Genomic DNA, 26,933 nt, shown 5'->3' with positions numbered 1-26,933 from the left:
TTTATTAGTTTAAAGTCTGAGACAGCAGAGACTTTTAACTTGATTTTAACATCGTCATTCCATACATCTGTAAAGTCACAAGCTAGCCAGAAGTCAGTTTTTGGAAAGCAACATTATCTAATGATCTTAAAATTCAGTTTAACATGGAGCTACTGTCTTTAGGCAAGTCAAATAAAAAAAAAAACATGCTTTACTACCTGTACAGAATTCTAAGACTGGACAAATTCTGATTTGGAACAGGTAAGGGTTTATTCCATGCTGAAAGGATTCCAGATTCCTTTTCTTTTACTTTATTCTTTTATTCCCTTCAGCACGGAATAAACCTTTACCTCCTCCTTTGCAGCCTATGCATGCTGATGCAGCTACCTACTTCAAATTCCGTTTTGCACTCTATTAGTTTAATAATGTTCTATGAAGGAAATGATGACATATGAGGTGTCAACTGATGATTTTGGTTAGAAAGGCTGGTGCTGTTCATATGTCCTGCATGGCATGTCTGAGATACGAATACAGTCTTTCATTAGTACTCTTTTCTCTTCTTCTACATGCTAGCAGCACCTGCTGTACAAAATTTAATACTGAATCCTCACTCATACTGTAGGTTACCATTATGTTAGTCTAGTAAAACTGAACAAGGAAAGTAAAAGCTTAAGTAAAGCTTAATTCTGTGCCCATCATACCATTACACTGCTACTGCACTGAAGCAAAACTGAAACTCTTCTTTGCAAAGTCTGGCCTCTCTATAGTTTGTTGTGTTTTTTTTTTCTTCTCAGAATACTGAGAATATACATAATTGTGCTGTGTCTTTTGTACAGAAATCCTTAAACACTGCCTCAGGATGATGGGTCATTAGTTTACCAGTGATTATTACAGACCAGTGTGCTATAATAGCACCAACCAAACCCCAAACAGACATGATGTCTGTGTGGGTAAGTACACTCAGCCCTGCTCAGACACACAGATATTACCTCCAGTCAACCACTGGGGCCTTTGTCAGAGCAGCGATACTCTGCCTTTCTCCCTGGGCTCTAGGTCTGGGTGTGGAAGCTCTGTGTATGAAGCCTCTCTCTTTTTAAGAGATATTTCACTACATGGGTAAAACTAATTTTGCTGTTTTTATTTTTTTTAAAGTTTATGAGGAAGAAAATCATGTACTTATGTGAGAATAGAGCTCTTGCATTAAACCCTCATGTAGTGCAGCTTGTAGCTTTGGTTTCTATAATTGATTCCTTGTGCAGTATATTTAACATTTAGGAAAATGTTTTATGGACAAGCTATAAGTGGTAATATATATTGCACAAGTAAATAAACCCTGAAGTCAACCAATAGGAAAGGCAGAACTCATTTCCTTAATTATGCCTAATCTGTTTAAAATTGTTATGAAGAACTCAGTCTATCACCTTAACTGCCCTGATATATTAAGATTCAGTGGTACTATGTAACTTACATCAGATCTTGTTCTCCCTTACAAAATATACTAAAACCAGGTCAGATACAACCCTTTTAATACTGCAGAAGTGATGAAGCCAATTTTCCAAATCTGTGGTCCAGGTCCAAGTGTCCCTTAATACTCCAGAAACCATCCATGTTGGTGTAACAGAATTTAAATGATCTTATATAGGTGTGTTGACACAAGCACAAATATTGTAGAACAGACAGAAAGGAGGTCTATCTTGATATTCTCATAGTTTACACTACAATTCAGCAACCTAATGCATTTTGGAATACATCCTCTACTCAAAATTTGAGAACATGTGGCTGGCACAGCTGGCATATTTGCAATGGAAATGCTCAGGACACATTCTGGTACCAGAGGAGAAAATTCCCAAGAGGCACTGAAGGCCAAGAAGCAACATCAACACATTGCTGCCTTCACTTTCATTGAAGCACTTAAAAAATATGTTTTTACTCTATGTTGTAGCATAGAGTTAAGTTTAACTTTTAGGTTTTCTACCAGTATTTTCTATTAGATGCTTTTGTGATAACTAGTGAGATTTATGTTTTCTACAAGTTGGAGGCATCACACACCATGATGCATAAAACATCAAAGAGTCTTTAAATGGCACAATGTGTGTCAGAAGGCTCTTCTCCCAACAGATACACCACCTACCATTTCACAGCTGTAATTGTACTGTTACAGGGAAGCATGTATCTGACTCTTAATGGAACAATATCAGAATGCAAGTGTAAACATAAATAATTTTAGTGGACAGAAACTGAACTTTTTCACTGAGACAAACATCTGGAGGAATGGATACAAAGACAGATGGAGACGTATGGATACAAAGACAGATGGAGACATGAAAAGGGCAGGCTGCCAAAGATGGTTGTGAGTCTCACCTCCACCAGGTGGTTGTCTGGTCCATACAAGTCCTTGTCGAGCTCAATCACCAGGCTCTTAAAGAAGGATGAGAACTTCCTCTTCTGTTTACCAGGCTGGGGAATCACAAGAGGCACAGTGAGCTGAATACTACACTGGTGCTCTCTATAGAACACAAATAGAACTGTACATCCTCTAACATATAACAAATACTCCAAATACACCTCACCAAGCCCTATGATCCCCTATAGCCCTGACACAGACCAGCAACCTACTATTACACCCCAGAGACCTTGGTTTTACTGAAGCTATTGACAGACCTTCACACCGCAACCACAGTGAAATGTCACACTCCAACAAGTCCACATGCAACTACAAATCCTCTCCACATATCCCCAGTGTTAATTCTCCTGATTATAATCTTACATACCTGTGACCCAACCAACATCTCCATATACTCGCTTTGCCCATCAAACAGCTCAACACACTATCTGCCCCAGAAACTGCTCCATACCTACCAAGCAGCCAGTCACAGTCCTACTGCCCTGTATCATGTCTATTCAGAGCCTCCTTCGAACTGGCTATTTTGCTTTAATGAACCCTGAAGCAGGGACCTGAATGTATGTATTCAGTGCCTAATCCCAGCAGGCTTCTATTTGGTTATTCATGTTGGAAAGAGGAGGCTAAACAGGGCTGCCCATCTAACCAGGTTAGAAACTTGGTAAAATGATTTCTTGGATTCTTTTACTCATCTTATACAGGGTCTAGACAGTCTAGGCATTTCTGTTATATTCCACTGCAGAACATCAACTCATCCTCAGTTTCATTCTCTTATTTGATCTTCAGTGAAGACTCAACTGGATCTGCAGCAGATCATGTAACTCTGTGGTTAAGAAAAGCTGGTAAGACAAGCTCTAGCAATGCTGTTATATGTCTGACATGCAGCTCAAGGACATTTTTATCAAACATGTCCTCAGGCTGCTCAGCCTCACTCCCTGCACATGCTGGCAATGGCAAATACTGGCAAATTTTTAAATTGATCTTTTAGGTAATAAAGCACTAAACCACTAAATGGCTCAGAAACACCATTTACTTACTGTGATGCCAATCACAACGTCAATAATAGGGAACCCCACATTTTAATTATAAAATAACCTTATTTGCTTAGGATAGCTAACTGCTAGTTAATCAGATAACCATCAAAAACCAACCCAGTTTTATGACTACAAACAATGTTTGGAAAATTGATTTAAAATCTGTTGGGTCATAGTTGGAATAAAATGAATACTGTATGCTCAAGTAGCCATTAGTAACATAAAGCAAACAGAGAAAATGAGTTAGAATCGCAACTGTTACATTTTAGAATCAACCTTGTGTGTGTTTTTAAGTTGATTCTAGTTTGCTTTTACATTTGCTTAAAGAACATATCTTGAAATGCCTTCACATGAAGCCAGAAGAGCTGGCAGAAGTGAATATTCAGTAGGACAAACAAGTTGCGCACATCTACAGCAAAATACCCCAAGGAGAATCGCATCTATCATCGCCATGCCAACATGGTGTGGTGCCAAAACTATGTGGTGAACAAGCAAATGACCAAAGCCCTTTCATTTTCTTTCCCTTAGACACTACTGTTGGCTCTTTCACTGCTTATATCAGACCTGTGAACAGCACCACATTCACAGTGCTGTGTGTACTTTGGAGGTCTTTGTCACATCTAAAATATCTTCAACGAGTTTCACAGAAGCACAGTCTGAAACTGAAATGAAGCTACCTCTGTGGTCAGATGGAAGAGTTTAGAAACCATAAACGTATAATTTGACACAAGATTAAAAACATATTTTTTTTACTGGAATAATATCTATTTACATAAATAGGTAGCTTAAGGTATTTTTCAACACATTCTGTCTTTACATTTCAAAAAGACATATCTAAGAGAGTATGCACTTCACTGTGCAATTAAACGTAAAGGATATTACTTCTAATAATATTGTAGCATATTTAAAGCAGATGTTGCAACAGTCTTGTTAAGAAATTATTTTCTTCTCATCTTACTCAGCTGTCAGATCTGACCTCTACCACAGTTAAAGTTTTTTTAATCAACACTGTAGATAACTAATGAAGTCACTCAACTCCTGCATGTCATTTTTAGAAGCACAGAACATATATTTTTAGTTATGCATTTTCTAAGTGGTTTGCTTTCTATGTGATGTCTCACTTTGTCACACGTGATTCAGCTATAATGATTTATAGAAGAAGCATATGGACTTCTTTCCCTGATGACTTTCTAATCAAATGTAAATAGTTATGGAATAAGTCAATATACAACAGCAGTATACCCGAAAGACCTCATAGAGCTACAGACTAAAAAAAGAAAAACATTCACAAAGATACACAAAGATAGCTAAAAGAGTGAATTTAAAAGAAAAGAAAAAAGTACATTTGCATGCAGAAGAAAGACTGTATGTTAAAAAGACTCACAGACACATTAAAAGACAGAAAAACCGATAAACAGGAAAGAAAGATGGAAAGACAGCCAGGCTAACAGGATAAGCAGCTCACATCATCAAGTAACTTCCCCTCCACTCGCAGCTCCCACGATGCAATGCTGCCATCAGAGTCATCAGCATCTGGCTTGGCAGGGTTGAAGGTGTTTGAGATGTACAGTCTCAGCTTGCGCTTTTGCTGGGAATAAAGACAGGGACTTCTTCATCTACAGTGTAATACAAGTCTGCTCTCCCATTTTCCTGCCTTGAACCACATGTCTGTGCCAACCTGTAGTTAGACGCAGCTCTCACTGATGATACCTAGAGCTGCTGTTGCCTGCAAAACCACAGGAGGTACAGGAAAGCACTCTTTGGTAACTCCCTAAAAAAGAAACCTTAGCTCTGACTGACATTTAGAACCCTTAACACTGCCAAGATTCTCAAAATTCTGAATATAGCAATACATCCTTGTACAAACTGGTGATACTGTAGGTAAAGCACAAAAACACAAAGTTAATTAAAAACTGTCTTTATACAATGATTTTTAAAATATATTTAGCCATCCAGTCTGTTTACAGCTCTGGAGTCTGGCTTCTCCTTTTTGAAGTGTGCATCTGTATTAGTGGTGCTTAATGTGGACTTGATTGCCATGCCTGAAATGATTGATTTGATTACTTTGGCACAGGGAGCACAGCAGTACATCCCTCATTGACAAGCAGCATTCTCATTTGCTGTCCCCAGGCTTCATAACTCTCCCTGCATTTCACTTGGAAACTAATGAGGAACTCGTCAAGTAGACCTGACCTGCTTTTACCAGTGACTGGCCAGAAGAGGATGAGATGGAGGGAAACAGGAGCTGTACCTTCATAGGTCTCTTCAGAGCTTCCTGAATATCCACCCGCTTCCGCATGATGGTTTGGTCCAGTTTGCGCTCAAATGCCAGGAGGTCCATATAGGCCTGGGACTCTGGGACCAACTCACGGATCTGGGGGTGGAGAGAGGTAAGTGATGGTTGATTTTGGATGAGAGAGTACACAGCATTTCATTTCATAAAAAAAGATTTCATAGTTCATGTAACAAAAAAAAAGGGATTCGCCAACTACTTTCCATTTTATACACCCATACAATATGGCATTTGTTGCTCAGTTCTGTTCTGCTGCCACGACCTTTGTACCACCTGCAGAGATGAGGACTGTGTACATTCTCCTCTGAACGGTGCACTCCCAGAGCCATCTGCCATCCTTCGCACAGTGAGTTCCATACTTCCCATAGCAGAGTTAGCAACAACACAAAGACAGGTGCACTCTCACTGATACCACTGCAAGCTCAGAGCAGGCTGCAGGTACTCTGAAGGTACCTGGTGCTGTCAGGGGCCTCCCAGTCATAGTCAGATAATTACATGATCCAGACTTGAACCTGACTACAAATAAGTGTCCTTACCGGTCAAGGCATTCAGAAGCCACCTTCACAAACAACTTCTCAAGTGGTCTTTAACTTAAGAATTGCTTTAAAAAATCATCAGTCACTGCGGACATGAAACATCTTGACATACAGTGGTGTGAAAAAGTAAGTACACCCCATGAAAAGGATAGTCTTTTTACATTTTTGGACAAAAGGATATTTGATTGTCATTTCAACAATACTGATAGATAAAGGTGATCTAATTAAAAAAAATAACATTGAAAAATCCCATTTTGCACTCATTAGTACTATTTAAATCAACAGAAATCCAATTTCCTTAATCATTGCATCAAATGCCTAAAATTAGAATCAGGTGCACCAAAACAGGTGTAAATGATTAGAACATCAATAGAGAGTAACTTGAGGGCACTGCCTTATATAAACATCAGAAACCTGTGGTCTGGTTTGGTCTTAGCAATTGAGGTGTGTGGCTACATCATGCCACAAACAGCAAACAGCTCTCTGAGGGCCTCAGAAAGATTGTTGATGCCTATTTCTGTCACAGGAGCTGGTCCTGACTACCGAGTAGTGCGTATTTTGGACCCTACGCAGACGATATAATCCAGAAGTGACTGGAATAAGACTTCAAGGGAAACACAGCAGGAGCAGGACGGGATGACAGACAGGGGGGCGTGACGGCTGTGATCGGGTGCTCGGGGGGTGGCGCAGGTGAATAAGTCCTAAGTTAGTCCAAAGGGGAAACTGGGGCGCAGTCCAGGGTCCAGGAGCCGGGAGATCCAATCCGAGACAAACAAGTTTAAAACTGGAACGGGATCCGGAACAGGAACAGGGACAGGGAACCAGGAGGATAAAAACAGTAACGAGGCCAGGCGCTCCGAGCCCCGGACTCAGCAGGTCAGGACGCCATGATGAAGCCTATGCCGTTGGGTCTTCCCAGGACCCGCTAGCAGGTGGGCTTCTGGGCGTCCATCTTCCAATGCGGAGCAGGGAATAGTGGGAGCGCTAGTCTTTAAATAATAACAAGGAAAACAAGGGACAGGTGCACATAATGAACTAAAATAGGAAAGGGTCGGAGCACCCTTAAGAGGAAGCAATATGTAGTCAATCACTCCATTGTCCGAAAGATCATCTACAAATGGAGAAAATTTCAAACCACTGGCAATCTATCCAGGCCAAATTGTCTCACCAAATGCAGCCCAAGAGCTGAACAAACAAAAGATGCTGGAGGAAGTCTCCAAGAACCCCAGGATAACATCAAGGGATTCACAGGCAAGTCTTGCCTCAGTCAATGTCAAAGTGCATGAGGCAACCATCCGAAAGAGACAGCGCAAGTTTGCCCTAAATGAGAGGTCTCAAAAAAGAATAAAGATGCACAACTGAAGTTAGCCAGACAACACCTAGGTGAAGATCAGGACTATTAGAACAATGTGCTCTGGATGGATGAGACAAAGGTAGAGCTGTTTGGCCAGACGTCACGTCTGGTGAAAACCAAAAACTGCCTTTGAACAAAAGAACCTCATACGACCTGTAAAGCATGGTGGTGGAAGCATTATGGTTTGGGGTTGCCTCAGGGCCTGGCCAGCTTGCCATCATAGAGTCAACCAGGAATTCCACATTGTACCAGAGAGTACTTGAGGAGAATGTGAGGCCATCTGTCAAAAAGCTGAAGCTGAACTGTAAGTGGACCTTGCAACAAGACAATGACCCAAAACACTCAAGCAAATCCACAAAAGAATGGCTCAAAAAGAAGAAATGGAGGGTTATGGAATGGCCAAGTCAAAGCCCAGATCTTAACCCCATAGAAATACTGTGGGTTGGCTTGAAGCGAAACTTCAAACTGTTGAAGGAGTTCTGTAAGGAGGAGTGGGCAAACATTTCTCCAAGTCAATGAAGGAGACTAATAGACAATTACAAGAAACACAAGTGATTTCTGCTAAACACCAGCTGCTGAAGCAATTGCATTTTTTTTGTTGAATAAATGATTGCAAAGAATAATTTTCATTGTTATTTGTTAAGTTAAGTTACACCTTTATCTATCAATATTGTTGAAATGAAGATCACATATCCATACATGCAAATATGTTGAAAAACACACACCTTTTCATGGGGTGTACTTACCTTTTCACAGCACTGTATATGCACACCAGGAAAGGCACAGGGTTCAAATACACATAGGGGTTCTACACTGAGTGAGTCCAACATTCCGCTGCGATAACTCTTCCAGTGGTGAACAGAACACAGGAATTCTTGAACACAGGTCTCATCTCCCTGACTAAAGTGCCACCATTCTACGTGCCTTATCACATGCACAGCTCTAGCATTTGTAATTATGATTACCTGCACAATAGTTATTTTTATTTTACATCTTGTTTTTCAACCGGATAGTCTGTTTGAGAATAAATTCTCATTTACAAATGATTGCCATTAATACAGCATGGCATTTATTGTGATTGTGTGTGAAGTACACTGAGTAAGGCTATAAATGGAGCTACCCAATCATGAATCTATGACCCTCCACTTCTGTATCTAGAGCCCTTACCACTACTCCTCTCTGCTGTCCCTGAAATAATAACAAAGCATTCTAATTTTAGTTATTCAGGCATCCAGAAAATTCTATGGAACTAAGGCAATATGATAAAAATATACTTTAGATTATGATAAGATTGATGGTGTTATTTTTGTGATTCTGAAATTCTTTAGTGACATATCAATAAAATTGTATTTTGCAGAAAAGCTCATTAAATGCAAAGCAGCAACATGGTATATTGCTGTATGCAATATAAACACCCTATAATCCAAGTCCCTATTGGTAAATTACCCTTACTTGGCTTTTGTTTGTTTACAAAATAGTTGCTCCATTGTTCAATGTCCTTTAGAAAGTCTGAAAAGAGATTCCATCTTTCTTTGGCTGTGGAAATAACTTTTTACTTGAAAGCAATGACATGGAGTGGATAGATTTGTGAATTGAAATCGTTTTCAGCTTTAATTTAATATACATGTGTTAAGAAGCTTTCAAGGTCGAGTTTTAAATGTGCTCATGCTGCAAAAGAAGACAACCAAGATTTCATTTCTTTCTGTAAATTCAAAAATCCATTTATTTATTCAATCTGGCTTAATTAAGTTATTGTAAAGCTGATTATATTTTAATTTTATTATATCTTTTGAGGCCTATGAATGGTGGTAAAAATCTGAGAAAATTGAGTTCAGAAAGCTTCATATTCTTCAATGAAGATGTTGCTTTTGTATCTGAGGCTACTGTAGCTTTGGTAGCTAATGTATAATGTAATGCTAACCCTCGACTAAACGTACTGTCCACACAAAGAACAGAACAAAATCTGCACCTCAAAAAACTATTTCTTTTTTGTGAAGAAATCCCAAGTTTAAAATATGTAAAAGGTAAAAAAGCAAACCATTATTGTATTTGTATGGAGGAACCCATACAGAGTTTCCATGTGATGTTTTTTTTATTCTGTTTGAGTCATTTTGCTAAAGAAGGATGAAAGAATTTTCCTCTTTCATCTGCGGTTTCGAGAGCTCAATCTATTCTGCACTGGAAGACCCTATTTTCACCTGAGGGCAGGCAAATGGAGGGAGAACATGAGGTGGAAATTCAAATGAGCCATGGGAAGGCTTCTTCTTGTGCTGTTTTTTTCAGAAGCATTCTGAAAATGTGTTGCAAAGGATTTTTAGCAGAGAATCTCAACAGCACATTCATGGTGGTCAAATGGCATTTTGTATGATAGGAACTGTTTAAAAGCAAAATGGTCTTTATACATAATTGGGATTCAGAAGCAACGAATGTCAATAGACGTTAATACAACAGTATATGTAACCCTGCCTAGGTATATGGTACTTTTTTCAGTATGTATTAAGCCAGACCAGGATAGACAGCAAAACATAAATCTTGATGAGGCTTACAGCAAGTCAGGGCCTGTCCCAGAAATGTAGGGATCAAGGCAGACCTGAAGGTAGGTATCACTGCACTCCAACTGGATGGGATGCCAACACAGGGTAGAAATGGACCATCTAGAACATTCACATGATCCTAGACAGTGTGTCTTTGGAAAGTGGAAAGAAACCAGAGCACCCCAAGAAGAGCCCATGCTAATATGAAGGGAACATGCAGACTCCACAGAGATGGAGGATGGAGACCTGTCCTGAAAGTGGAAATGTGAGGCAGCGGTGCTAAATGCCACTCCATCATGCTTCCCAACACATCAACAACTAAGACAAGACCGCCACTGTCCAGCCCAGGTACTGCAGATCACCATGGTTACAAAGAGCAAAGAGACAGGATTGTAGATGTTTGTGCAAGATGTCTAATATTTATGCTACCAAGGCCGTTGCATTAGAAACCCATTAATATTTTGGAATGTGGTTGTGTTTTACCCATGTTACACAGTGCCCTCCAAAAGCATTGTGATAGCAAAGTCAAAAAACAACTTATTTTTGCTTTTCAGGTGAGTATATGTTTAAGGAAGCATTTACATTTCATAATGTAAAAGTCAGCATTTGTTTTCATACACAAAGACTACAGTACGGCGAGTTTAACGGGTTAGAGACGTCTTGTACTGTAATTATTGCCTCAAAAGGGATATGCAGCCCATTACTGATATTACTTAAAGTGAATGTGTCCCAACACATATGATCACTTGACACTTTTGGGTTGAACACAAAATATGTTTGTGTTCTAATATGACTAATAAGTGTATACATGGAATCATTCCAAATAAAGTGCATATCATATCATTTAGCATACAAAGTTGGCTCATCAAAAATACAAATTGCTGTACTGTAAACTAAAATAAAACAGTTTTGACTTTGCTGTCCTCAGTATTTCTGTGGGGTATTGTATGTCATTTTCTTGTATAAAGTACCTCTGCCCTCACCTTCTCAATTGCCTTCTCTTGTTTACATGAGAAACCTGGTCCCAGCTGGGGACACAAGTTTGTATTGACCTGGAAAAGAGCATAGAGGACAGTGCGTTCTGATTCCATGTGATGTTCCTATATGCTTGTCCTTAAGTCCCACTAACAACTCAGGATTTTGTATCTTTTTGTGTGTGTTAGACTGGTGGTGCACAATGAATAATTCCCACACTCAGTTTAGGTCCCAGAACACAAGACGGTTTCAGAAGCCAGCTGATGAAGGTTTTAGAAATAAAAGACTAAGTAATAGCTGTATCAAAAATCTGGACTGCTAACGAGGCGTCTTGGAATGGAGTTAGGAGCTGGAGAGTTGAATCACAGGCTCAGCAATAACTACTGTAGAAGGGGAGCAGAATCCACTTTAGGGTTTTCTTGGTCACAAGCAACACCTGGAAGAGTCTCATCTTGTGTCCCTCCCTGCAAGAGGCTCCTTTCATTCAGCCCAAACTTCTAGCGTGAATAAAGCAAGCAAACTGAGAAAAGCTATTAAAGCATATAAATGGATTCAGTCTCAAGTCTGTTTTCTCTTTTCCTGCTGCTGTGTGAAGAACTATTCCTGTGTGCTGATTTGCCTGTTTGAAAAATCTAATTGGAAAATGAACACCCTGCCAGTTAGCGATAAAGAAATGCAAAGCCCCAGTGACTCTCGTGCCCGTGTGATTCATACTGAAATTACTTAGTTTCTCCAGCAAACTACGGTTTAATTTTACTACTATGCCTTTTACAGGTAGCACACACACATTTTCTTGTTTTTATTTTAAAACCTAAGGCCCTTACTTTGAAGTATATTAGGTATAATGAAAAACACTAGAGTTCCTTTAACCTCACTGCACTGACATTAATAATAATAATAATAATAATAATAATAATTGCTTACACTTATATAGCGCATTTCTGGACACTCCACTCAAAGCGCTTTACAGGTAATTAGACACCATTGGACTTGAAGGACAATGTACAGTAAAAACCAGTTTTTAAACAAAAATAACACTTAAAAAGCATTGTTCTTTTATTCAGCAACTTATTTATGTTGGCATACATGATGTCAGGTTTATCAGCTTGTATGGTTAATTTTGTGGAAGATATTTACCTAGGTCAACTTAAATGAGCTAAACTATAAAGTCCAATGGTTCTCTGGCTGCACACTGCTTCGATCTGCTATGTTTGTGCCTCTTTATGACAGGGCAGTAGGATCAGACAATAACACACTGACTTCAGTCTCTTGTCTTCATGTGTGGGGTGTGCTGGTGAAGTTTGACAAGTTTGACATTGGTCATTAATGAGCTGGCATGAAAAACAAAAAGAACTTTCTGAGCTAGGAAAAGGGGCACTTGAATATGGATCTAAACCAGCTCAGACCTCTGTACTTTAAAATCCTAAGCATAATAACTTGGGATCGGTAGAACTCTTTTGGTTATGAGGAGGCAGAGTTAACATGAAGTTGAGGTGGAAGCACTGGAGGGTTGCGAGTTCAAGACTCAGGTGTGTACTCTTGAACTAGGTATTGTACCTATTGTACAGCCAAGCCAGGATAATGTTTGCACTCTCACTTTAGTCAAGACTATTAGGAAATGTGAAATACTCTTGTTTAGTGAGCTACCCAGGTTTCCAAAGAAGGAGTAAGAGCTAACTCCACATCTGGACTTCCTTCAACACTGATGGAAACAGCTTCGAGTATGGAATTGCAGCTGGGAACAGCCAGAAATAGCCCTGCCACTGTGAAACCGCACTTTTTTCCCCCCAAAGAACTCAGCATTGCTTAAAAGACAGAACATGACAGGGCGGATCAGGAGAAAGAATGCCATATTCTTGTACACAGCAGACTCCAAGATTAAGGCATTAAAATGAAGAAGAATCAACAGTCAAATCAATTCGCATGGTAGCCAAGGAAGATTCAAAAACAAAGCCGCATCTATTGTTAGAATTTGCCCCTAACTACTTTGCCACATGTTATGTGGATGATAATGCAATGCTGTTCTTCACTGTTCATCACTTATGTCATACACAGTAATAACTACAGCATACTGTACCAGCACCTCAAACCCTCCCTTTTGGTGTGGTCTGCATGGTTTAAAACATTCTGCACACTAAAATAAAGGCAGCTGCCCGTCAATGCCAGACATTGTGCCCAGATTCATATACGCATCTATAAATGAGACCCGACCGCTGCCTACTGTGGCGTGTCAGTTTCTAAACTGGGCTCACACCCAGGGATTTTCACACAACACCCTTGCGCATCTCTCCCTGCATGCCTGTTGACGGAGCCCAGGACAGCCCGTCTCCTTGCTTTGTAATCCACTGGGCTTTGCCTTGCCATCTCCAGGTCGCAGCGCACAACCAGACGCGAGCAAATACGAACGCCCATAGTGAAGGAACACAGGGTTATAACGACTACAGCCAAAAACCGACGGGGACAAATTACGACCTCAGAAATCGTTGAAGAAAGGGAAATTCAACAGTGCAAACAACTTTCAAAGAGGTTGCGTTACATCCTACAGCGTTTAGAGGAGGCTTTGCTACGGCTAGGACAAATTAGGCATGTCTATACCTTGGAAAACACCCTGTGCCTTCTGCCATCTCCTGGAATCTGAAACGACAGACTCTTAAGAATCTAAAATGCAGTCATCAGTCTACCACTAAAGATTTCATTTAGCAGACCCTTAACCATTGCCGCACCCCCCTCCCGCCACCGCCCGAACCTCCCAACCCACCAACCCCAGTCTCAACCCATTACATTTAAATACCCACCAATTCCCACCCCCTTTAACCCCCCCACCGTCCTCCCTCTTACTTCCCACCCCCTTTCGAACCCCTACAATTAAAACCAGAAACCCCAGAATTAGTGCTTTTCGTAAAAAAAAAAAATAGCTCACCCTCTGAGGGAGAATCTTGTCTGCCATTTTCCTTCTCTTGGCACTACGGAGGAAAAAAAGAAAGAAAGAAATAAAAAAAGAGCATGTTACTATGGTGACAGATAGCGGAGTACACAGGCCATCTGCTAAATTACTGGGACACATCCAGACATTGTTCCCAGCTGTTTGTAAGACTCCACTGAAGGCAGCCGAGGCTTTTGGATTTGAAGAGAGAGGGAAGGGAGGCAGTGGACCCACGCTGTCACACTGTGGTGCTGTGTGTCTGAGACAGGCTGAAGCACAGCCAATTTACTCTCACTTCAGCATGTTGCTTTTTAAAATTGATAGATTTTTGTGTGTGTGTCTGTGTGCTTCCCTGCTCCACACAGCACTCCAGTTTCAGCCATCAGGATCTACAAAAATGAAATTAATTTATTAATTTATTTATTTTTTTGTTATTTCACGAGGGAAGCAGTTTAGAGGATTGTAATGAGCCATAGTTGTTTTGGCCCTATTTAAACCAAGGCTGGAAGAAAAAAACAGAATTCAATGCCTATGATGATAATCTCATTGCTTCAATAAACAAAATAATATAAGGAATTAATTGTGTCATGGCCATATTTATAGTTATAGTTATAGTCTTATAAAAGTCCTGATAATGTAAGGGAACTGCATCAATATTAGTTAATGCACTTAGGCTATATTATTGGATGTAATTATCAAACTACTCTTAGACTTTATAGATTTAATTCTAATTTCGCTGCTGGGAATATTACAAGAGATAGCCCTTTGATCATTTACATTTCGGTTCTGGGGATCATTTTGTAAATTTTAAATGAAGGGGCAATTGTTTAACACCATGGGGTTTTGAAAGCTAGAGTGCACACAAGTCTGGCGGCAAACTCAAGAGTGGTTCTTTGGTCAATAAACTGTGAACAGTCAGATGAGGAAGACAGGTTAGTTCCTCACGCCCTCAGTCAGCCATTATTCACACCCCAAAAAGCCACCTACACATTAAATCATGTCAAAGCTGTCTAAACGGCCTCCTCTCCTTTGAAACTTGTTATCGCAGGATGGAATACAATCACTGGAAATATATATTTGATGTACTGAGTCATAGACTCAGTAGATCACCACTTTGCAACAGACTTTGTATATTTCAACAGCACTGTATAGTGCTGTAATTGGGACCTGCTGGTGGATTATTTTTCTTGACACATAGAACAGGGATTGGAGTTATATAGTTATATATATATAGTGGGGAGAGATATCTGGCACATCTGCACAAATCATCACTTACTTTGTATATCTCAATTACCTGACTTATTACGCCTGTAAAACCACATATGATTAATATCTAATTAACTTGTAGGAAGGGAATGCTGGTCCTTGCTGGCTATGTCTGTAGTGCGTGAATCCCACCAAGGATTTCAAGGGCTGCTGCGATTCTCTGGACTGCGAACCTGGATATCTGCCTCCAGACTAAACACAGCCCCGCTGTACTGTGACAACGTCTGGAAAACTGCCAGAGGCAGAACGAGGGAGAGGAAGCAGCAAAATGAGAGACAAGGAGAAGACTGAAGAGGTGACTGGGGTACAGAGGTGTATTTGAAGCCAGATCACCTGCACATGAACAGCGAGGGGAAAGAGAGAGCTGAAAGCATACGTGAGACATGTCTGTTGAGGGCTGATGTGATGTGTTTTGCATACGAAGGTTTTTAAGGCTACAACATCGCAGTATAGTGATGGCACAGCGTTCTTTCACAATCACATTGCAGTGCCATTGCATAAAACAATTTTTAACAAGAAATTTTTTGGAGAATACTGAATCAGAAACAACATTTTCTCTTCTGGGCTGGTACAACCTTGACTACCTCCCTGTTTTCTCCATTCTGGAGCCTCTCTCAATCCCCACAATCTCAAGGCATTTTGATTTGTGCAAAGTGAGCTTTCCTGAATGGTTGTAGTGTCCATTAGGAAGAATCTTGATGCCAAATAAAATCCTTGTCCTTGATACCTTTTATGTTGCAGCAAATTTTCCAGTTTTATAGTTAGGAGTTTCTACAGGTCAAGCCCGAGTGGAAACAGGAAGAACAGAACCTAGCAGTTCTTCCTAGCAGTAGCAGTACATTACTGGAAAGGATGATGGAGCCTCACAGTTAATATATCTAACTGAACATATATCTATGTGTGTCATAAAACCATGTATTTGAGAGTCTTTCCAAGAATGCGAGTTGAGACCATGAGTAAAATAATGCTACAAATTCATGAAGAAACTCCACTTGAACAATTATGTAAAGAAATAAATCATTTCTACATCATGTCACATTCTTTCATGCATAGATTTTCAGTATAGTGAAAATCTTCCAGCCAAAATACGTTTGGTAATACCTTTTAATGGGGTATCATGAGGCTCTTTAAAGCAAACAAATGCTTGTTCTTATTAACAACTTAAAAGCATGTTTTTACCTGGCAGTGATGGTCTAGGTTTTTCTGGTTTGACTCAGTATTTTGAAGTCAGAGAATTCTACGCTTGAAATGATGTGATATCTCAATCTCCTTACTTCCAAACTGAGGCTGTTATGTGTTTTTTTTTGTGCTGCCCTTGTATAATAAACAGGAGCTCATTCCTACTTCGGGCAATTTCAGAATTGTGAAAGTATCATTAAACATGTTGTGGCTGAGTTACATTGGAGAAACAATGGAATCTGATGCCACAGGAACACACCACATTACATCCTCTGACTAACAAAATATCTTTCTCCCGAACAAGTTTCAGTCTCAGCTTTTCTACAAGTTATGAAAGACATCTTGTCATATGGATAAAAAAGAAGAAGACAGAAGGTTTCCACAAAACACTGAAATTTACATGCAGCTTTAAAATGTCAGCATCAGGCACTTATTATTAAATCATACCACACATTCCATGTAAGATAAAGGAATCATGCATTTAAACTAATAATAATACTCAATAATTCATTTAACCTTTTTTATGTGTTAAAATGCTAATAAGTATTTATCAACCAAAAGTCTAACATATGCGAGGTTAAGTACTGTCATTTAATATCACAGTTTTGCTCTTTTTTAAATATGTTATTGTCTTGTTAAGCAAAGCTGAGCCCTGACAGTACAGGGACAGACAGACTAGGTCATAGCTGGAAGTGGCATTGGCTCACCAGAAGGTGGCACTCTTCCTCCAGAACCAGAAAATAACAATTCTTCCAGCTCAGGACATGAGAACTCTGCTTTCGGTAGAATCTTTTTCAGATGAGAATGTGCTGTTGTTCTAGATCCCCATAAGATTTTCAAAGATCTTGTGGTGCTGTTTTTGCAAGTGAGGATGTGTCAGCACTTAAAATAATGTCCAAACACTGACAAATCCAAAAGAATTAATCTGATTCCCAACAGTCCGATTCCAATAATCACTGAAGTTCCTATTCCCCTGCCAGGTTACAGTGTTCATAGCTGTGAACCAAGACGTAAAAAATACACAACTGGTGATTCCAAATTGGGCCAGTTAACAAAAATACTAATAATTGTAGATGTTGTTAAAATACAAAATACCATGGTTTATGAAAAATTGATAATGAAGGAAGAACTGTTTAAGTTAAAATACTTAATAAGACCAAGGTAGATTAGGTAAAGACTTCAAGGACAATTTAAAAGAAAGGAGTTGCATTGTTAATGCCAACTAAGCTGAGGCAGCTCTCCTGCCAGCAACATGTTCAGCTCCTCAGGGTGTTCGCTAGTTTCACTAAGTGCCTGTGACTAACTGGACATTTGACAGAATACATTATCCAGTGCTATATTTCAACTTTTTACTTCCTGGTCAAGAGGAAGAATGTGGCACCTGCTGGCCAAGGCTACAAAAACCTGTTACCAAGGAAACATTTTTTAATTTTAGACATTTCCAATCACATTGGTAAACATGCCCAGGTTTTCTCAGCAAAGCAGTGAGCACATTGAGGATACAATGTTAATTAAGAACAGCTGCAAGCTAGACGTAGTGTCTTCTTGATATTATATGGGTGGCATGCATGGTAACCATGTTTTCTGATGGCTTTTGTCATTTGAAGTTAACCTGGCACATATGTCTTTGATTATAAACCACAAGGCAAAATTTAAAAAAGTATTAAAAAAAGAAGCCATTTGTATAGAACGAGCCTTGTATAAAAAGAAAATAAGTGAAACAAAACCCTTCTATTTGAACCTTCATGACCTATGACATATTGTTCACCTTACAAAATTCTAATCTTGAATGTAATCTTATAACTTTATAAAATTATGGGGATGGACTAATCTCTGACATGATTGCAAAGGCACAGAGCTCTTCTCTGGAAACAGAGGGCCAACTGATCAGGACTCTTATACTACTATGTACACTGCAATATAGTGCAATATAGGGTACAAGTGGAAACTACATGGGAAGTGCATGTAAAGCTGAGAACAGTGGATTCTTCTTTACTCAAAGGGCTGCGAGAGTATGGAACAAGCTACCCTGCCTTGTTGTTGAAACCAATACTCTGGCTTCTTTGGAAAAATAGCTGTATTAGATCCTTGGATTAATTAACATCTAACTATCAAACGGGCTAGACATGCATGCCTCTCTTTAAATTCCAGTTTTAACTCTGTCAATATTGTTAAGATTGGTTTTGAATCTTGATACCAAAGCTGAGAAGGTAAAGCAAAGATCCTATACACTGCACATGGCTTCCTCATAATAGATGTGCTGCTCAGGACTGCATCATGGAATTGAATGATATACTGTATATCAAACAAATACTTTTATATACTGTACTTAACATGTGACTTTTGATGCAGGATAGAAATTGAAAGGATTGGAGTGAAAGATCCTTCAGGAGTGCCATAATTGTAAAGCATTAGGTCAGGCTTATAATATACATTTTTTCTGCAAATTTAAATCATCCTAAGTGTCTATATTATTTATAAGAAAATGCCATTATTTGGTGCTTTAATTGACAACTTTAAAATGTATTTAAGTATTGTACCTACTCAGTCCAAAAAGAACAACAAAACCACCAGCTGAAAATAAGCTAGAAAGTTGTTATTCAGAGTGTTCAGTGGCTGGGTTTTTTCAGGTATGTTGGTAGTGGCTAGCTGGTAAACGGGGGGGGGGGGGGAATTAAAAATAAAAATATGTGATAAAACTAACATGCATCACAATAAACTCCTACTTTGATCCAAGCGTGGGATCTGATTGGGCTTCTCTCATGTCCATCTGCCTCGCTGCGATCTCATTGGCTCCAGGGAATCCCACTGGTTTCCTAAGGGTTGATGGGATTTGAAGTTCTCCGATTAGAATTACTTCAACACGCCGGGGGCAAGCAGGGGCCAAATAACACAGTCAGACTGTGTGTGCACGTGTGTGCATAGGTGCACAGGGAAGGGAGTAGGTGGGCCTACATCAGAAGGGTCTTATTCAGCTTTGGGCCTCATGCTGCAGTCTTCTTCTCTAGATCAACACTTGACACCAACAGACATACAGAGAGTGGGTGAGTCTGTATGGGTGAAAGAGACTAAAAGAGCGGGCAAACAACCGTATGCAGGTGGACAGATGTGCTTCCGAATTGCAGACGATGATGATGAACAGGCTAACAGCACACGGGCAGAGGAACGGGCTGACAGGCAGGTAGAGCAAACGAAGGATGGGTAAGAACAGTTTAATTCAAAGAAAAGCATTAACAGTCCTGCAACAAACAAGGTGAGTGGAGGCGTAAAACACACAGGCTCCAGACTGGAACAGCTGTAGGTACCTATGCAAGCATCCAAGCAGACAAGAGAGAAGGGAAAAATTGACTGAACTCACTTTCTAGCTCGGTTCTGGGCAGCCTGCTGCTGCTGCTGGACCTGCTGGGAGGCGGCAGGCCGTTTTCGGGAGGGCTCCATAACAGCATTTGGCATTCCGGGACGGACTGAGGGGCTGCCCCCATACGGAGGGCCAGGAGGACCCATAGGGGCTCCCTGATGGGGCATCCGGGCTCCAGATGGCATTCCTGGACGCTGCAGGAAGTAGAGGAGAGAAACCAATCTCATCAGCATGAAATAAAAACACAGAGGATTTATCTCAATTTGTCAAGCCATTCCAAGCTCTAACCACCACGTGAGAGAAATGCTTTCTCAGATCTTCCTATGTACTCATCCTCACGTTATGCTAAACCGAACGAAGTCTAAAATCAATGATAGAGAAAAATCCTGTGTATTCAAGAATGTGAATACATTTGATCAAATCTCCCCACATGTAATGTCTGTTGTACATGTACTCTGTCTTAATACCTCATAATTAACACTTACAATAATGAACACCCTGGAGGGGTGCTATGGCTGCAGGGTTTGATTCCTAAACAGGTATTAATGAGCTAAACCTGCTGGTTACTGGCTTAACTGGATAGTTTACAGAGTCACCCCACTCTGCAGGTGCACCTGCTTCACGTAGCCCTTGAAAACCTTTAGAGACATCAGCAATCTGGAACCAAGTTTGGACACACACCCCTGAGGTAGGTATTTTCACAAACATGAGTGGTGGCAGAGCAGGGGGGCATTTGTTTCCACAGTATATTGCTTTTAGCAATAGCCTAATAAGGCAATAATCCCTGAGATGATTTTGTTACTGCTCAAAGCCCAGTTCAATAAGTACCTTTTCCAAACAGACAGAAAGGAAATGCACTGTCCAGCAGCAGCATTGATTGGCTTTGGAGTTATTCATTTGGTTTTAATAAGAATTCCTTCAGCAAAGTGGTACAGTGAATACAGTGAACAGGGTTCTGGACTCTGGAGGGGAGAGGGTTCCAATCCTGGGTGAGACATTGCTGTTGAACTCTTGAGCAAGATATTTCAAACACCCAGCTATTAAAATGGGTGCAAATGTAAGTTGCTTTGAATAAAAGTGCCCTCCTTCAGACTAATGGCAGACCAGGAATCTTCTTAGAGGGCACAGGTGAAAGTGCATTTAAAACCAAAAGCAGGAGGCACAAAGAGTTGTGGAAGTATGGAACAAGTTGCCCAGCCGTGCTGAAGAGGCACATACCCTGGCTTCTTTCAAGAAATAGCTGGATGAGGTCCTAGGTTTAATTACTGTAGCTACTAACTACCAAATGAGCCAGATGGGCTGAATGGTGTCCTCTCATTCGTAACTCTTCTTTATGTTTTTTACTTTACAACACTGCTCAAGATATTTACAGTTTTGTCACAAGTGCTGGGCCCCAAGCCTCCTCGCTCTCCCTCCACCACCTGTCTGCTGGGGGTGAGTGGGGAGCTGCTGGGAAGCCTGTCTGACACCTGCCTCTGCCACTCCAGCGCAAGCAGCTGCACTAACCCGCAGAAGAAAGAGGCTCCTGCACTCCCCTCCCAGCCTTGAGAGGGCCAGTCTCTTTCTTTAAGCACATTCCGCCCTACACCCATAAGAATAAACTCTCAGGGCTAGACTGACAGCACAATCCACTGTACGCCTATACCCTTTGATCTAAAATAACACTGAGCAGTCAAAGATTAGTGTTAATAAGCTTCTGTAAAACCACAGCTCACAAAACACTATAGAAATGTTCCAAATCTATAGAAATGGTCCAAATACCTATAGGAACTCTTAAGACAGCATCATGTAGAAAGATTTAAGTTACACTTAATTTCACAGAGCATGTTATTAGGAAAACATGATTAAAAGAGTCACGAGCAACATTTCTTGAACAGAGCAACTATGAGGGTGCAAGACTGTCAATTTTTCCTATTTAGCCACACACATAATATGATATTACAACAATTCATTCTTCCCTGTGAAACACAGATAGCCTTTTTCCAGGCTTTGCATTTCACTGTTCAGTTTTAGGAGTCATTCAAAGTATTTAAAGGTGAAAAAGAAAGAGAGAACAAGGTACTAAAACATTTGATTAGTTACGCATAGCTAAATAGGTTAGGTTCTCTAAAAGAAGCTTCAAAAGCTTTAAAAATAACCTGAGTGTAACCAACTGCTAGGAACATACAATATAATAGAGGACATGATATAAAAAAACATTCCTTATATCAATTAACTTTATTTTGACCTAAAGAACACAGGGGACATGCCTTTATCCAACTTCTTATGATAAAAAAACATTAAGATCAGAGTGGACTGAAAGCTGAAGAACCTCAGATCTCTGTTACAAGAACTCTTGAACATTACGCTCCAGGAAACACTTGCCCATGGTCTTCTATAGCAGCATGCAGCATAAACATCTATTAATAGAGTAAAATGAGGTTTATAGAAAACACAAGCAGGAAGTGAATATATTCATAACAGGCACACCATTTCATACCAGTCATAGCATTTATTCATTTATTTATTATTATTACAGAAGGTATTTGGTATGCTGTAAGACTCCAAGTAAATGAAATCATTTTTAAAGCATGTGTCATGAAGATGATTAAAATCCAGAAACATACAGTACAATCCAGTGTCACAGTATCAAGCCTAGAGAAGCCTATAGAAAAAATCAGTCTATAAAAATACTCAAAACTGTGGTGAAATCTGGTATGCTGAGTTACCCAGATACTGACTTGGGGAAAGCTGTTTGTGAAAGTCAGAAGGCAAAGGCTGCTTAAATATATGTTACTGCAACAGGGCTGAAAATCCTCACTTTCTAATACAGAAGCCTGTCATCTCATTTATAGAGGAACAGTGCTGTCTTCAGCTGGACTCTAAACTCTTGTGAAATCTGGTTGTGAACAAACACTAAATTGGAAAGACAATAAGTGCCATTACAAACGTAGAACAATCCTGTTTTGAAACTAAAAATAAACTTCACTCATAACACTTTTTCCACTGGCTTAAAAATGGATTTGCTCCATTTTTGGAGTAAAACCCTCAAACCTCTTTAGTTAGTCGGTTAACGGGAATGAGAAGCCATTAAAACAGATTTTGGCATGAGCCCAGTGACAACTGGGATTCCCTTACACAGCTGTGACTGGGACAGACTGGACAGGCACCTGGCCACAGCAGCTCAAGTCACAGGGTTGGTAAGATACCAAACAAATGTCACACCAGCCACAAAAGGAAAGGACAGTCTACCAAACTAATCAGTATTATTGACAGGCTTAGTCAGTTTATTCCTTGATTGGATAGACAAAGATAAACTAAATCCATCCATCCATTTTCTAACCATTTTATCCAGTACAGGATCACAGGGGAGCCAGAGCCCATCCTGGCAAGCAACAGGTACATGGCTCGCACCAGGGCCAATTTTCCCACAAACCAATTAACCGACCTGTATGTCTTTGGACTGAGAGAGGAAACCAGAGCACCCAGAGGAAACCCATGCAAACTCCAAGCAGACAGCACTCCAAGTCCAGAATTGTACCCAGGGCTCCAGTGCCGTCAGGCAGCAATGCTAACCAATACCCCACCATGCCGCCTAGATTAAATTCTCACTAGAATTACTCATGCAATTCACCCACACTGGGACAACATTGAAATTATTTGAATGTTAAGCTGAATGTTTCTTGTACACTGAAATACCAAAGAGGCGGAAGCTCTAACATTATGACAAAACTCCAGTTCTACAATACTTTAAGAGTGTGTCATTAAGTGTTTAAATGGGCAGAGACCATTGTGATGCACGAGTAACACACCACAGAAAGCAGTTCTAGCTACAATGCAATTGCAGGAAAAAAGTCCACCAATCAGCAATATAGTGTGCGTAGTCATATCTTTGTCTTTATATTACACAGCAGCTGCTGGGTCGCAACTGAATATCAGTCTTAGCTCTCAGGAAGAACTTGATAAAACCACAGTGGCTGGGGGGGGGGGGTTGGCCTGATGTTTTTACCTTGAAAAGGTTCTGGCTTTTACCCCAGTTTTGTCTGTTTCGAGTCTGAAATGCATATGGACTGGGAAACCTGCCAGGGTACATCATCTTCTACACCATGGCCTCAAGACTGCAAGCGTAGCTTGCAATGGCAGGTGAGAAACCCTTCCAGACCAACAGCGTGGCTGAGATGCAGTTTGTTGCAGTACTGCTGTTTGGTAGGGGGTCTGGGGTGTAGATAATCACCTACAGGTTTAATTCAAAAAGAGTAACTGGGTGCATAGATAATTGTGAAGTGTTTTAGTAGCTATGTTAATTGCTTGCTCTTAGAAAGCAATGTGACCTGCTTTACTCTGGCAGGATGAGACAGACAATCAGAGTCAGCGAAAATAGATGCCATAGATTCATTCTTCTAACAACACCTTTATATATTTGGAGCAAGTCTCTGGTCTGAAACTCTTCAGTACTTCAACCACACATATGGACTTCCTGTGAGGTAGATTTTAAAGCCTAGTATTTGATTTATTAAACGTTTAGCCTGTTTTACAGGTCACGCATGATTTTCCAATTTGGTTTCTCAAGATAATGGCCAGGCAGAAAGAGCCGGTGCCACTGGGAAACTATTCTACTTCCTCACACTCGCTGGAAAAGGACATTTTTCTTATGTGGCTTGTCTTATACATACCACAGCTATCTTCTTCAGCTATCTTCAGGGGAAGTGGTTAATTGATAGTAGTTTGCCCGAATATGTGCAGTTAAGTGGACAGTTTATCTAATGGGGCTCCTGTATTTTAGCCTCTGTTGGTGCTGCTTTGCATATTTGATACAGGACTTCAATTTCCAGCAAGAGTTTACATTCAGCACATTACTCCTCATTGTAGTTAATATTCATATGAAAAGATCAGAGGGTGGCATGGTGGCACAGTGGTTAGCGTTGTAGCCACACAGTGTGGCGACTCTGAGTTCAAATCCTGGACTGCTATCTGCTTAGAGTTTGTATGTTCTCAGGCCCTAGTGTGAGTATGTGTGTTTCTCTGGGTGCCCTGCAATGGACTAGCATCCTGTCCTGGTTGTATCTGGCCTGCCAGAATAGACCCTTGCTCCCTCTTTGTTATAAAATGGCTGGACAGATTAAGTAATCAACAATGATCTTGTAAAGATGCCCTCTTCTGTACTGAAATATCACTATCAGTTTACGTGACATGCTTCACAAAGACTTGTGGGATTTTGTTTCAGAGCACTTTTTAACGTTCCAAAATTTTTCGGCCACTTTTTGACGTTTCACAATCTAGCATCTGTTAATTCATATATAAAGTAAGCACTTAGAGCTCACAAAACATAGAAATAGAGCGAATCTCATTTCATCAGACCACAAGACATAATTTCATTGTCATGCAAATGCAGTCCGAAAAATCTCAGTTTCTTTGTTGTGGTTTTCTCTCAGATGACGCTTCTTCTTTGCAACCTGGGTTGCAGACACTATCGAATGGTAGTTTTCAACACTTTGCAATCTGAAGATTTGTGTTTGGGATTTCCAGCAGTTGCCTTTGCACTCATGGTTTCCTCCTGAACCACTTGTCTCACAGCCTGTGGTGACAAGATACAATTTTACCCTCTTCCAGGCTGGGTTGTCATTAAACCAGCAGCCTTAAATGGCATTAAATAAAATTAATAATGAACACTGCAATTGAAAGTGGTAGATTATGGTTTTTATAGATTACTTTAATTCCAACCCCCTATTTTGTCATTTTCAACAACCATATGCCTGCAGTCTTCAGCAAGCTCTCTGACCTTAACCATGAAGACATATGCTACTACAGAATGCCTTCCTGTGTTACCTCCTTTTATAACCAAGGGAAACAGGAGACCTTCAGAGGCCACTGTGTAGTTCCAGATGCTTTTATTTAAAGGAATACTTACAGTTGTAAATAAATGTGACCCTTGTGTTTCATAGAATTTTATTAAGCAAGACATGCATCTGTAACTTTTTGATTATACAATGTTTTTCTTCCTGTTTTATTGTGGCTAAGAAAAAAAAATGGAGAGCACAAAATATTTGTAGCCCCTATACGGAAGTCTTAGTGAACATTCTTTTTTTATTTGTGGAGATGGCAATTTTGATTTCATATGAATTTTACCAAAAGTTCCACATCAACTCATTGTATTGTGTGTCTCCTGAACAGCAGGTCATTCATGAATCCGTTGGTGATGTCACATGCTGATTATGCCAGTTTTTTTTGTGTAGAGAAAAGTGTGCAATGACTTTACAGACAGCAAGAATTTCAACTAGACAGACACAGTGCGTTTGGACAGCTTTTATGCAGCACCTGCGAGGCATTTATCACAGAGAGGCAGATGGATGGCTATTGGCACACTGCAGACTGGATGTGCCCAAGAGAGCGCAGCCCAACTTTTCAATGTGTGATCGTTGGACTGGAGAACAAACATTAACAAACCGGAATCAAGGCTGAGTTTCCCCATTGTGCATACCCAAGGGTCACAACCTGTCATCAGGACTGACAAGTGGAAATCAGAGCCTTGAGAGACAGGCCCCTGAATGACACAGAACAGTTTCACCAGGGATACATGAGAACAAGTCTCCTTCCAAACAGTGAGAAGTCGACCACATGTGGCTTGGTGACTTTACTCTACCTTGTACTGCGTGTGAGAAATTACCAGGCATTACCAGGCAAGACCAAAAGGCTTTACGCAGCACCAGTACTGGGCAGTGCTACAGAGGTTACTGTTTGCCAGTTCTGAGAAATATATGACAACAATTCCTCATCTGCAAGAAAAATTACTTTAGATTAAAAATATATGTTTCAAGCAAAAATAATATGTGTTTAAAATGTAAACTTTCGGCTTTCCTTGTATAATGGTTTAATATATATATACAGTATATGTGACACATACTCTCTCTTTACAAAACAGCAACATTGCCATCTTGTAGCCTCATCTTATCAGGTCTCAGGAGCTGAGCAAGACTGGGCCTTGTCAGTACAGGAATGGGAGACCTCCAGCAAATAGTGCCGGAGGACCAGCAGGTAACTCTGTTCCCTCTGGACCAAATTTTCCAAACCAATTCTCCAGTATGGTGGCTAGGGCCACTGCGCTGTAGAAAGGTGCTGTCCTTT

At 40.2% G+C, this 26,933-nt stretch overlaps 1 protein-coding gene across 3 annotated transcripts in view; it reads right to left on the bottom strand.

The window, feature by feature from the left end:
• LOC148832775 (SWI/SNF-related matrix-associated actin-dependent regulator of chromatin subfamily D member 3) overlaps positions 1 to 26,933 on the bottom strand; it is a 55,117-nt gene that overhangs the window by 16,810 nt on the left and 11,374 nt on the right. For 2 of the 3 annotated variants that reach the window (XM_088918764.1, XM_088918765.1), the window contains exons 2-7: positions 19,833 to 20,026; positions 19,201 to 19,290; positions 14,027 to 14,069; positions 5,666 to 5,788; positions 4,880 to 5,002; positions 2,341 to 2,436 (exon numbers count right to left, since the gene is read on the bottom strand). In XM_088918764.1, coding sequence (XP_088774890.1) covers positions 2,341 to 2,436; positions 4,880 to 5,002; positions 5,666 to 5,788; positions 14,027 to 14,069; positions 19,201 to 19,290; positions 19,833 to 20,026 — 669 coding nt within the window. Of the gene's footprint in view, positions 1 to 2,340; positions 2,437 to 4,879; positions 5,003 to 5,665; positions 5,789 to 13,701; positions 13,741 to 14,026; positions 14,070 to 19,200; positions 19,291 to 19,832; positions 20,027 to 26,933 lie in introns of all 3 variants that reach the window. The other variant, XM_088918763.1, reaches the window with a different exon arrangement.

This window comes from Atractosteus spatula, chromosome 6 (genome assembly GCF_055471065.1).
Source record: "Atractosteus spatula isolate fAtrSpa1 chromosome 6, fAtrSpa1.hap1, whole genome shotgun sequence".
Taxonomy (NCBI): Eukaryota; Metazoa; Chordata; class Actinopteri; order Semionotiformes; family Lepisosteidae; genus Atractosteus; species Atractosteus spatula.
Note: the sequence above shows the minus strand (reverse complement) of the source record. Positions and strands in the feature narration are given on the sequence as shown.